Below are 13,448 nucleotides of genomic sequence, written 5' to 3'. Positions count from 1 at the left end.
GGAGCGGCTATGCCCATGAGCCATGGCGCTGAGCCTGCGCGTCTGGAGCCTGCGCTCCGCAACAAGAGAGGCCACCGCAATGAGAAGCCCACACACCACCACAAAGAGTAGCCCCCGCTCGCCACAACTAGAAAGAAAGCCGGCACATAGCAACAAAGACCCAACACAACCGAAATAAATACATAAATAAATATCAATGTTTAGTATGTTAACAGAGTATATGATCACCTCAGTAGATACAGAAAAAAACATTTGAGAAATTCAACACCGATTCATGATAAAAACTGAGCAAACTAGGAATACAAGAAAACATTAATCTGATAAAGGGCATCTAAGAAAAAACAACAGCCAACTTGTTTACCAAGTGCAAGCTTGTACTGCTTACCAAACGACAGGCCAATAAATCAAGAGATGAGGTGTTGGGGCAAGGAATAGCGACTTTATTCGGAAAGCCAGTGGACTGTGAAGATGGTGGACTAGTGTACCAAAGAACCATCTTGCCTGAGTCACAATTCAGGCTTCTTTTATACTAAAAGGGGAGGGGGTGTGGCTGGTTGCTGCAGACTTCTTGGTGCAGGAATCCTTTCTTCTTGCAGCTGTCCAGGTAGGCCTGGTCACATGTTCCTATAAACCCCAACAAGACAAATGTTATTCTCTGTTCTGCAACTTTTAATCTCTATATGAATGGAAAAGTGTTACACCTTTAAAGGTCAGAGCCTTGAGAATGGGCTATCCTGTCTATTTCAGGCTGGAGGCAATATTCTTTTGAGTTTGAGGAGCCCTTGGTGCAGAGCCAGCATGACTAAGCACAGGCAACAGAACAGGAAGGTTAGAGCTAAAGGAATAGATTCAATATGGAGTCAGGTTTGTTCTTCTCTGTTACAAACTTTGTAATTAAAGTGAAACATTGTTTCCCTGCTGAGACAAATAATAAGGGTGTCAATTCTCAGCAGTTTTATTCAACTTTCTGTTGGAAGCCATAGGAGGTGCCATAAGGAAAGGAAGCAGAATGAAAGGCATAAGGATTGGAAAAGAAGAAGTAAAAAACATGTATTCAAAAATGACATGATTGTTTACCTAGAGATTTTTAAGAAATCTATAGAATAATCACTACAACTAATAAGTGAATTAGTGAATTCTATATACTAGCAACAAAAATTTGAAAATGAAACTTTAAAAACAATTCAATTTACAGTAGCATCAAAGAACATAAAATAGTTAAGAATAAATTTAACAGATATGTAGAAGATCTGTACTCTTAAAACTATACAATATTGCTGAGGGAAATCAAAGACCTAAATAAATGAAAATTTACGTTCATGGGTTCAAAGGCTTGACATTGTTAAAAATGTCACTTCTCAAGTTCATCTGTAGGTTCAATGTAATTCTGATCAAAATCCCAATATAGTCAAAATCCCAGAATAGCCAATATAATCTTTACAAAGAAGAATAAAGCAGTATCAGCAACTAGATAAGTGGATCAGAATAGAGTTAGGAATAGACCTGCACACATACAGTCAACTGTTTTTTTTTGACAAAGGTGCCAGAAGCCATTCAATGGGAGAAGGAAGAGTTTTCAACAAATGAAACAGTTTGTGCCGAACAATTGGAAGTGCAGGAATAAAATGAAACCTTGACCTCTGCCTCACACCACAACAAAATTAATTTGAGATGGTCACAACCTAAACGTAAAAGCTAAAAGCACAAAGACTCTTAAAGAAAACACAGAATATATTTATGACCTTGGAGTAGGCAAAGATTTACTAAAGAGGGCACAAAAGGCAGTAAACAAAAATTTTAAAAACCCTATAAATTAGATTGCACCAAAATAGATTTGTGCTGAAAAGACACCCTGAAGAAAATGAAATGATAAGTCACAGACTGGGAGAAGATATCTGGAGTACATATATTTGACAATAATGCACCATTTCACACCTGGCAAAAAACCAAACCAAACCAAGCAAGCGAACAAAAAAACTGACCGACGCGTGTATTTCCTGGATGTGCATCACCTGGAGCTGTCTCACACTCCAGGAGGGAAGGGACCATGGGATGGCCATTTTGGAAGACAGGTGACAGTTCCCTGTAAAGTTAAGACACTTGGCCACAGGACCCACACAACCTAGGGAAGGTGGTTACACACGCATACATTTTCCAAAACTCAGAATTGTAAATTAAAATCTGTGCATTTTATTTTAACTAAATTTTACCTATGTAAAAGCAAAATAGAAAGTAAGATGAATAAAATGAACATCAGAAAGCAATTCGCAGGGTTCCTCTTGGGTCCCTCTGGATCAGCCTGCGCCCGCGGGTGGGCGGGCCCGGCAGCCAGAGAGGAAACGAAATCGCGCAGGGAACCTGCGCGAGCGGAGACTGGGCGGCCGCCGCCTCCCACCCCTGATTGCTGTTTTGATTTTTCCTTGGCAGTTCTGGTTTCCCTGCAGCTTCGCGTCTCGGCGCTGGGTGCTTTTCTTGGACAATCCCTCTCGGCTTGCTGGGCTTTCTTGGGAGCTGAGCGCAGGGAGCGGAGCGCAGGCGATGCGAGGACCTCGCGGGGAGCGAGGAGCGGCAGAATCTGCACGCCTTCCGGGACCATGTCAGGAACATAGTGGACTCTACCTACATCCTGAGCTACGTGACCCCCTGGTTTAGGGACGGTGAGTGGTTCCCAGCGGCGCTTGCCCCTTGGGGCAAGAAAACAGTTCAGGACTTATTTCCGCCTTGCTTTTCCCCGGTCTTTCAATCAATACAGGTAGCCTACTGGGAACACCGGGTTTGTGGCAAGATCTCCACAGCGTTTTAGACTAGAGATTGTCAGAGTTTGAGGAGCACTTGGAGGCCCAGATGGGGAAACTGAGTCCCAGCGAGGTGAAACGACTTGCTTAGGGGGGCACATCTATTTAGATTTAAAGCTGGGGAAACAAGTCGCTGTCCATTTCATTTATTTGTACTAATACTTGGCATCTCCTGTGTTTGTCTTTGGGCTGACATCAGAGATTCAGAATAAGATACAAGCCCTTCCTTAAAATACTTTAAAGTCCAAGGGTTTGGGGATGGAAGACTGTTGAGCACAGAAGTACACAAATGATTGCAAAGTGCTGTCAGAACTCAAAGGAAGTTGAGGCTTACTCTGCTGGATCTCGATCTTATTTGCATTACCAAATAACGAAATTTTTTTAAAATTTAATTTTTATTTTATATTGGAGTATAGTTGTACAGTGTTGTATTAGTTTCAGGTGTACAGGAAAGTGATTCAGTTATACATATATCCATTTTTTTTCAGATTCTTTTCCCATATAGGTTATTACAGAATATTGAGTAGAGTTCCCTGTGCTATACAGTAGGTGCTTGTTGATTATCTATTTTACATGTAGTAGTGTGTATACGTTAATCCCAGACTCCTAATTTATCCCTCTCCCCTAGGGTTCCCCTTTGGTAACCACAAGTTTCTTTTCGAAATCTGTGAGTCTGTTTCTGTTTTGTCAATAAGTTCATTTGTATCACTTTTTTAGGTTCCACATATAAGTGATATCATATGGTATTTGTCTCTGTCTGATTTACTTCACTTAGTGTGATAATCTCTAGGTCCATCCATGTTGCTGCAAATGGCATTATTTCCTTCTTTTTTATGGCTGAGTAATATTCCATTGTATATATGTACCACATCTTCTTTTCTTTTTTTTTTGATACGTGGGCCTCTCACTGCTGTGGCCTCTTCCGGACGCGCAGGCCCAGCGGCCATGGCTCACGGGCCCAGCCGCTCCGCGGCATGTGGGATCCTCCCAGACCGGGGCACGAATCCATGTCCCCTGCATCGGCAGGCAGACTCTCAACCACCGCGCCACCAAGGAAGCCCATACCACATCTTCTTTATCCATTCCTCTGTCAGTGGGCATTTAGGTTTCTTCCATGTCTTGGCTATTGTAAATAGTACTACTGTGAACACTGGGGTGCATGAATCTTTTTGAATTATGAGAGGAGCAAGACTCCCTGGAATGAATGGCTTTAGGCTTCAATTCAGGTGTTTCCATGTGGTTTATAAGTCCCTTGATGATGGATAATGGCCATTTTACAAATTTGTATTGAAGTGCTTTGTGGCAGAGGTGAGCAGAGGCTTGAGGAGAAGAGAAGGGAGGTGGTGCCTGGAAGGGTTGAGATGAGAGAAGGAATCTGCTCTAAGTGCCTACGTAGCTTTCCTGATGTGAGGTGGTTTTTGGAAATTGCATTAAAGCAGACAGGTAACTTGAGTGCTAATTGTTGTGCAAAAGCAAAGCACAGGTTGTGTGGAGTGAGGAGTGAAAGAATGCCACCAACACAAATAGACCCCTACTTTCTAGTTGTACCCAGAGAAAAGTAACAAAAGAGTAGCTTGGGCCCTTGGAGAATGTAAGCCATGCAAGACATCTGTCTTTTCTAGAAATCCTTGGAATTAGTGAAACCCTAACAATGCTAGGAATCCCATTCTTTCATGCACTCATGTATTGATTCAATTACCAGCAACTTAACCCCAGTTAAGGTGTGTGTTAGGCATTAGGCTAGCATTGGAGACAATTAACACATATTACTACATATATTATTTAATAGGAAGCATCCTGTTAGGAACTGAGGGTTCACTGGTGAGCTGGATAGAAATGGTTCCTGCCCTAAGGGATTAGAGTGCACATGTGAAGGCAAGTAACAGAACAATGGTAATAAAGTGTGCTGAGTGCTTTGATGGAAAACCGTAGTGTACTAAGGGAGCACATAAGTGGGATAGCTTTTAATATATATTAGTTTTAATTTATACTTACAATACAGTCACAATAAAAATACCAAAAGCTAAGTTAGGAAAGCAAGCTGAAGAACACTGTATAATATTTTCTTATTTTTGACTGTTAACGATACCATAGAGTTTTTAGTTCGAGCCCTTTCCTGGAGGCAGCTGTTTTCATTTAGTTGGTTTACATCTTTCCTGTTCATTTCTTTATATTTTATCACATAAACTCTTTGCTTTCTCCCCATCTCTTTCTGTTTTCTGTTATATTGATAAAGTTCTCTATCCCCTATTTTTTTTTTTTCTTGGCTGCTTTGGAAGCTCTGGATTCTATTGGTTAACCTTAACTGTGACAAATATATTTTATCATCAGGATTCAGTGAAGGAGCACAGACACTAAAGAGCATTATGGCTGGATAGAAGCTTTTTGACTCATTTTTTTTTTGCCCTCATTAGAAGGCAGTGGGAGCTTATCCATACTCTCCTTATGCCCATACATTCCCCATACACACACACACAGATACACCAATATGTTTAAATTACACTAGCAACATCCACTATCTCTTACTATAATCCTTCTCTCCGCATGGTGGATATTGTGCATGAGGTGCCTCTTGCAACAGGAGCACTGCAGCCATGTTTCTTCTGGAGAGTTTGCTTGGTAACTGGGGTACCTCAGGGCTTTGCTTATTCACAAGTTATCCAGGATGTTTCAATGTAGACCTGGGTGTGGGCTATAGATTTTTTGTAATATGCCTTTGGAGTCAAGACTAACCCTTATCCTGGAAGGGTGCTGGTGGGCAATATTCTAAGCATTTCTCCATTCCTTCAGTAACATATTCTGGACACATGCATGAGCCGGGTACTTTGTTGATGATTAGAAGACAAAGATGCAGACAAAATGAGTACAACATGCTCATGGTCATGGTCTAAGGGAGAAGACAGGCCCCCAAATGATTACCATATACTATGCAGTGTCAGTGCTCCAGTCAGAGGCATGTAAATTAACTGAAAGCACAGGGAAAGACCAAGAAATTCTGCCTTGGGGAGCTGAGGATAGCATCACAGAGTGGCCAGGATGGCAAAAGGAGTGAGAGATACTGCCTGCCAAAAATGCGAGTTTCCATGCATTGAACTCCCAGTGCTTTTGAGGAAAGTTACACTACCTAGTAGCAGCAGATATTGGGGCCAGGCAGCATCACAGTGGGCCCAACCATGTGCAGAGTAAAACTAAACTGCCCAGGATCTGGCAAGGCAGTTTACCTGGGAAGGTCTCAGTTGTGACTAGACGCATCTGGACCTCCATGTGGACTATCCGTAATGGCTCATAGGTAGCACGTCTAGCAGAAGAACAAACAGCAGCGAAGCCTGGGAGCAAGAACCCAGCTGTAAGGACTAGGTTTAGGAAAAGGATTAACTATTGCAAAGGGTTGTGTGCCCAAGGATGCTGGGATAGGGGACAAGATAGGTTACTGTTATGGATTGAATTATCCCCCAAAAAAGATATATTGAGGTCCTAACCCCAGGCTTCAGAATGTGACCTTATTTGGAAATAGGATCTTTACAGAGGTAGTTAGTTAAGATGAGGTCATCCTGGAGTAGGTTGGGCTCCTGATCAAATATGACTGGTGTCCTCCTAAGAAGACAGCCATGTGAAGACATAGAGGAACAAAGAGAATGGCATGTGAAGGCAGAGGCAGAGACTGTAGTGATGCGGCTGCCAGACAAACAGAGGGGAAGGTAATGTGAAGAAAGAGGCAAAGAGTGGAGTGATGTGGCCGCAAGCCAAGGAATGCCAACAGCCACCAGAAGCTGGAAGAGGCAAGGAATGCCTTGTCCCTTACAGCCTTCAGGGAGAGTGTGGCCCTGCCAGCACCTTGGTTTCAGACTCTGGCCTCCAGAACTGTGAGAGAATACGTTTCTATTGTTTTAAGCCACCCAGTTTGTGGTAATATGTTACTGCAGACACAGGAAACTAATGTAGATGGCTAAAATTAAAAAGATAGTAAAAAGTGTTGGCAAGGATGTATAGAAATTGGAATCCTCATAAATTGCTGGTAAGACTGTAATATGGTGCAGCTCCTTTGGATAACAGGTTGGCAATTCCTTACAGCGTTAAACATGGAGTTACCATAGGACCCAGCAATCTCATGCCTAGGTGTATACTCAAGAGAAATGAGTACATATGTCCACACAAAAACTTGTACATGGATGTTCATAGCATTACTATTCATAAAAGACAACATGTAGAAACAACCTAAATACCCATTAACTGATGAATGGATAGACAAAATGTGGTATATCCATACAATGACATATTATTTAGCAAGGAAAAGGATTGAATGATAAATGATACACAATAGATGAACCTTGAAAACATTATGCTAAGTGAAGGACCACAAGGACCACATATTATCTGATTCCATTCATATGAAATGTCCCAAACCGGCAAATCCAGAGAGACTCAAGAAGATTAGTGGTTACCTGGGGCTAGGGGGAGGGGAAATGGGGATGACTGCTAATGGGTACGAGATCTATTTTTACAGTGAGGAAAAGGCACTAAAATTAGATTTAAAACTCTAAAAACTATTGAATTTTACACTTTAAAAGGGTTTGTTTTAGTGTTGCAGAGGAGGAATGCATTCTTTCCTTTCTTCTTTCATTCATTCAGCATACCTTTGTTAAGTGTATATTAAGTACTAGGTCTTCTTCTAAACTCTGAAAATACAGAGGTTAACCAGCCAGACAACTGGCTTACTCCATTGGAATTTACATTCCATTGACAATGGGGAAAAAAATGGAAAATTATCAAATGTCAGGTCATGCGAAGGCAAAGTTTTGGTCACCAGCCCAGACGTGGAGTTAGTGTACAAAATCAGTATGACCACCAGCTGGTTGGTGGATAGTTTTCTGTTACCTGACCTCACTGTGTTTCTCTTTAGCTTCTTTTGCTTTCTCTTTTCTGCTATATTTCCTACTGTCTGTTGACCTGAAATGAATAGACTGCCAGATATTTCTCCAGCCAAGATGGGTTTTTTCAGGGTCAGCAGAGAATTGCAATCTGGGGTCTGCAACCATGGCAGCCGTGTGCAAGTCCCTGCAGGGCAAAGGGAGGAGAACACTTTTTTAGAGAGGAAAGGAGGCTGGGAGGGCTGTAGTAAACAAAGAGTCCATGGCTTTTCATTGACCGAGTCGTTACCGGGAAAGAAGAGTCTGTCTTCTTCCTCTGCTATGTTCACAGGGCATGAGAGCGACCCCTTCTGGTCTCCTGACTATTTAATTGAGATTTCTGTTTATTAATTTTTTTACACGTCTTAGCGAAAGCCTGGAAAAAGGACAATGAAAGTATCTCTGTTTATCCTAACTCTGCTTGCTGTGTCCACTGTAACTGTTACTGATGACATGAGTGGTCCTATCCTCCCACTCTTTTAGTCCTGTAATTAATTTAGACTTTTGAACAAGAAGCTATCAAAATGTCAGAAGAAGCCTTTGTTCTTCCACCTAACCCGGTGCTACCCTAACTTCTCTCTTGTTATGGGGAGACTCTTGCAAACATCTTTAAGAAACTCCTTTTCTTAAGGACTGCCCTCCAGCATGTTCCCAGACTTCCACACCAAACTATTGAGAAGTTTTCAGAGAGGATAGGAGGGGGATTTGGTCAAGAATGGGCGTGATTGGCCTGGGCAGAGAACTTGCTGCCTTCCTGCAGTTCCTTTCGTCGCTGTGATTTGTTATACTCCCCAGTATCATTTGAGAAGGGGTCTGACAACCAACCCTTCCAATGATTAATGGTTTTACTTCCAATGATTAGTTTCTGCAGTTTTTTTTTTTTTTTTTTTTTTTTTGTGGTATGCGGGTCTCTCACTGTTGTGGCCTCTCCCATTGCAGAGCACAGGCTCTGGACGCGCAGGCTCAGCGGCCATGGCTCACGGGCCCAAGCCGCTCCGCGGCATGTGGGATCTTCCCGGACCGGGGCACGAACCCGTGTCCCCTGCATCGGCAGGCGGACTCTCAACCACTGCGCCACCAGGGAAGCCCAATAAGGTACTATTATTATTTCTATTTTATACAGGAAGAAACAGAGGCTTAGAGAAACTAAATAACTTGCCTAAGATCACACCACTAATAAGTGTTTGAGCTTGGATTAACAAAATGTATTTGTGTCCAGAACCTGAACACTTAACCACTGGAGTCCATAGCCTTTTTTCTTTTTATCCTTTTTTAATTAATTAATTAATTAATTAATTGGCTGTGTTGGGTCTTCGTTGCAGCACGTGGGCTTTTCTCTAGTTGCGGCGAGCGGGGGCTACTCTTCGTTGCAGTGCGCGGGCTTCTCATTGCAGTGGCTTCTCTTGTGGAGCATGGGCTCTAAGCATGCGGGCTTCAGTAGTTATGGCAGACGGGCTCAGTAGTTGTGGTTCGTGGGCTCTAGAGCACAGGCTCAGTAGTTGTGGCACACGGGCTTAGTTGCTCCATGGCATGTGGGATCTTCCTGGACCAGGGCTCGAACCCATGTCCCCTGAATTGGCAGGTGCATTCTTAACCACTGCGCCACCAGGGAAGCCCCCTTTTTTCTTTTTATTTGCTAAACTGTTTGATTGTATTTAAGTTTGCATAAAGTATTATTCTCAAAAGTAATAAAAGAATTTTATCTGAAAATAGGGCAAACCTGAAAAAAACTTGCGACACAAGAATTACTCAGATCACAATTAAAAGTACTCTTCTAGGTAATTATGCCTTAGATTTGAGGACTTTTGTAGATTTCAGTGATCTTGCTCAGGTCTAAAATAGCACAGAAAATAGAAGACATTCCCCATGTTCAAATTTTTTCCCCAAATTCAATATTTAATATTAATTAAAATACTTGAATAATTTCTTCACATTCCTGATTAATTAAACGTTCAGATATTTCAAGAAGGATACCTTTTGGATTGATTGTGGTTTTAAATTCTGGTTGTAAACACTTTAAAAGTAATCTGTACTCCTCCAACCTTTCAATTTTTTGGAAATCCCAACTTTCAATGGCATCATAAAGTCCAGAATAACCTGAAAAGTAGGAAGAAAATGGGGCTTTTAGAACGCCAACTAAAAAATACTTCGAGATTAATATCTCAAAATCATGATATGAAAGAGAACTGAAAACATATCTGTAAATCACCTCCATTATTTATGATCTTTCAAAAAGAAAATTCAGTATTCATTTTAGGCACCCCACATTTCAGGTCCTCTAACAACGTTTACCATCTCTTAGGAGAAAGTACTAAGGATAAATTTGAAGTCTTACATTTGGTCTTAGTATGAAATCTTCCTTCCAAGGTACCCCATGGACTTCACCTCAGCCTCTGATTTGCCTTTCAAATGAGTCAAACCGTCATGCTATTAAGTATCTCCTCAGTGCAAATTAGTAAAAAAGGCAAAAAGAAATAGAAATTTTAATTCCCGCCCCTCAGGGGCTTACCTCCTACATTATTCCAAGAAAAGAATAGTAAGTATAATGGGAAATTTGAGGAGAAAAATTTATTTTCTACTGTAATAATCCAAGAATGCTTGGCCCTAAGATTCTTAGCAGAATAACCAGGCTTGTCTGACTATAAGGCCCACACTCTTTTCATTAGGCTATAAAGACTATAACCACAGGGCTTCCCTGGTGGCGCAGTGGTTGAGAGTCTGCCTGCTGATGCAGGGGACACGGGTTCGTGCCCCGGTCCGGGAATATCCCACATGCCGCGGAGCGGCTGGGCCCGTGAGCCATGGCCGCTGAGCCTGCGCGTCCAGAGCCTGTGCTCCGCAACGGAAGAGGCCACAACAGTGAGAGGCCCACGGACCGCAAAAAAAATAATAATAAAATAAAAATAAAATTAATAATAATAATAGTACCTTATTAAAATGGTATTTTTATAGGAATTGAATGAGATAATATCTTTAAAGTGCTTACATATCCCTGGCACATAATAAGTGCTCAATAAATTTTAATTATTGTGATTAATAATAAAAGTCATGTAAGTCCCACTACCCAGAAAAAAGCATTTGTTAATATTTTGTCATATCCTTCCAAATATACCTATGCCAATATACCCATATTTTGAATGGGTGTCAGATAGGTTCATTGTCTTCCTAATATAGCTGATGATGATACATATAACATCTCAGAGGAGGTAAGAACACATGGCTTGACATGTTGATATCACATGTAGAGGACAAGGATGAAGGAAAGCGTATCTTAAATGGTTGAGTTGGATGGGGCAAGAACGGTCATGAAGGAGACCTAGTGAACCAAAGTACACAATGATTTTAAATCAGATAGTAGTTGAATTGATATTTCTTCAGTAAAAACTCAAAATGAAAACTTTTGAACCTGATCAATCAACTGCATTTGTCTTGCTTAGATTTGTTCCAACAAGGGGCTGATGGCAGGTGCAGAGAAAATGGTTGAATGCCTTCTCAGATCAGACAAGGAGAACTGGCCGAAAACTTTGAAACCTGCATTGGAGAAAGAAGAGAGCAAGTTCAGTGAACTGTGGATGGTAGAGAAAGGTAGGGTATTTGGAAGGGTGGGAGGGTCTGAAAACATGCCCTTCCTCATAGTTCTACTTAGGGCTTCCTTCAGTCCTGCGTGTTTTTCTCTCACTGTCAGAAGCATTTCCCCTGCAAATACTCATGGTTACATCTCTAGTGAGAGACCAGCATGAAATTGAGTTCTGGAAGGCAGGTGGTTTTTTAATCTACAGAATTAGTTAGGTTGTATATAACCCCTAACAAACCACTCTCATCCAGAATTAGCCCATCCTGCCCAAAGCATTTGGGTAAGGCAGAGTCTGAGCTCGCCGTCTGGGTTTAGATTATCAGAGAAATAGCTTGAAAATTCTAGAGTTAAAGGTTCAAACTCCAGGACTCACCCCCTTTTCAGAGTAGAATCATGATGGACATTGCCTGGTTCTCTTGCCTGGAAGCCATCTGGAACTGAACTAGAACAGGATTGGAAAAAAGAATCTGTTGTGATTAAGTATCTGAGCCATCATTTGGCTTCCTGAAGCTAATAACATCTTCTCAGAGCATTATTTTAAAGGCTGAGTTTCATAAACCATCTGAGCATCTGCTCTTAGCCTTTTTGTAGGCTTCTTTAAGATCACAAATTGTTCCAGAAATTATCTGTCTAAATATACATCTGATTTCTTGGGTCGGGTCAGGAATGGAAGACAAGAGTGTCTGCTAAATCGTGCTTCTCTTTGGTTTGATTGTAAATCACGGGGGAGCTTGCTAAAATGCAGATTCTGTTTCATTCGGGGCTCAAGAGTCTGCATTTCTAACAAGCGCCTAAAGAAGTTGCTGGTCCATGTTTCACACTTTGAATAATAAAGTTCTAAATGACACTGGAGTTCAAACTCCAAATTGAGATTTCAATTTGAAATCACAAAGATTCCTTTGGTTGTTTTAAAAGGTGGAAGGAGTAGTTGTGAGAAATCTTAATGGAAGTTTAAAATTTTAGTATTATGATCTCTTTGTAGGGCTTTCACCATCAAGATCGTAATCAAATAATGTAAAGATTCTAAGATGTGTTTTGGTCTCATAAAGGTGCAAAAGATGTCAAAATGAAAGATCTTGAGGATGATGAAATGAAAACTTTGGATGTACAGGTTTTCTACCGGGAAGAACCAGAAAACCAGAATCTTAGTCAGAATTCATGCCCTTCTTCAGGTACTCAGCATCGTTTGTTCTTATCCATAATGATGCTCTTTAGGTATTTTGTGTGGGGTCATGTTTTGCAGTGCCAAAAGTCATAGCCTAATGAAAAGTTATTTAAGGAAAAGTCAGAAAGAAAAGAGAATTTATATTAAAATGGATACTTTCTCTGTAATTAGAAATGTCATTCTCTCCCTTCCATAGCTATTGCTAGCTTCTCCCTTTTTTTTCTTCTTTTTTGTCTTCTTTTATCACTAAGTATTTGCATGTATACATTGAAAATGCAAATAGAGTCCTCCCAGAAACTCAATGTCTATGAAATCCAAAATCAACCCTGCTTTCTAGAGAAATACTTCTACTTTTTGTGAGTCACCTGCTCAGTTTCCTCTCAAGATCTCAGGGCTGCAGTGTATGTTGATGAAATGTGTGCCCTGCACAGACCTGTGGAGCTGAGAGGTTGAGTGGGGCTGAGATCCAGCCTGTCTTGTTTGGCAAACAATACACTGAGGGGCTGTGTCCTCCAAAAGGGGCTCCTTTCTCTAATTCTCACATAAGTTAGCTACGGCCCTATAAGGCCCACTTTATGTTTCTTGAAGCATATTTTCATGAGGAGACCAGAAAGTTGCATAATAAGCCATAGTAAAGAGTTACTTATAGGGCTTCCCTGGTGGCGCAGTGGTTGAGAGTCCGCCTGCCAATGCAGGGGACGCGAGTTCGTGCCCCGGTCCGGGAAGATCCCACATGCCGCGGAGCGGCTGGGCCCGTGAGCCATGGCCGCTGAGCCTGCGCGTCCGGAGTCTGTGCTCCGCAACGGGAGAGGCCACGGCAGTGAGAGGCCCGCGTACTGCAAAAAAAAAAAAAAAAAAAAAAAAGAGTTACTTATAAAAGGGCATCAGGGAAACAATTAGGATCGATAATGAATAGTGTTAGAAGAACGATGTGATTTGGGGATAACAACATGAGGTGAAAATTTATAGATTACTTCTGCAACCGAATGATACACATTTTTTGTTAT

The 13,448-nt window shown here is 41.5% G+C and overlaps 1 protein-coding gene across 1 annotated transcript in view; it reads left to right on the top strand.

The window, feature by feature from the left end:
- Window positions 1-8,418: 8,418 nt before the first annotated feature.
- Window positions 8,419-13,448, top strand: part of RIGI (RNA sensor RIG-I) — a 32,813-nt gene continuing 27,783 nt past the window's right edge. The window contains 3 exon segments of the mRNA XM_060013486.1: window positions 8,419-8,797; window positions 11,140-11,287; window positions 12,326-12,448. Coding sequence (XP_059869469.1) covers window positions 8,675-8,797; window positions 11,140-11,287; window positions 12,326-12,448 — 394 coding nt within the window. The 5' untranslated portion in view covers window positions 8,419-8,674.

This window comes from Delphinus delphis, chromosome 6 (genome assembly GCF_949987515.2).
Source record: "Delphinus delphis chromosome 6, mDelDel1.2, whole genome shotgun sequence".
NCBI classification, from domain to species: Eukaryota; Metazoa; Chordata; class Mammalia; order Artiodactyla; family Delphinidae; genus Delphinus; species Delphinus delphis.
The sequence above is the reverse complement of the archived record's forward strand: the minus strand, read 5'-3'. Positions and strand labels throughout refer to the sequence as shown.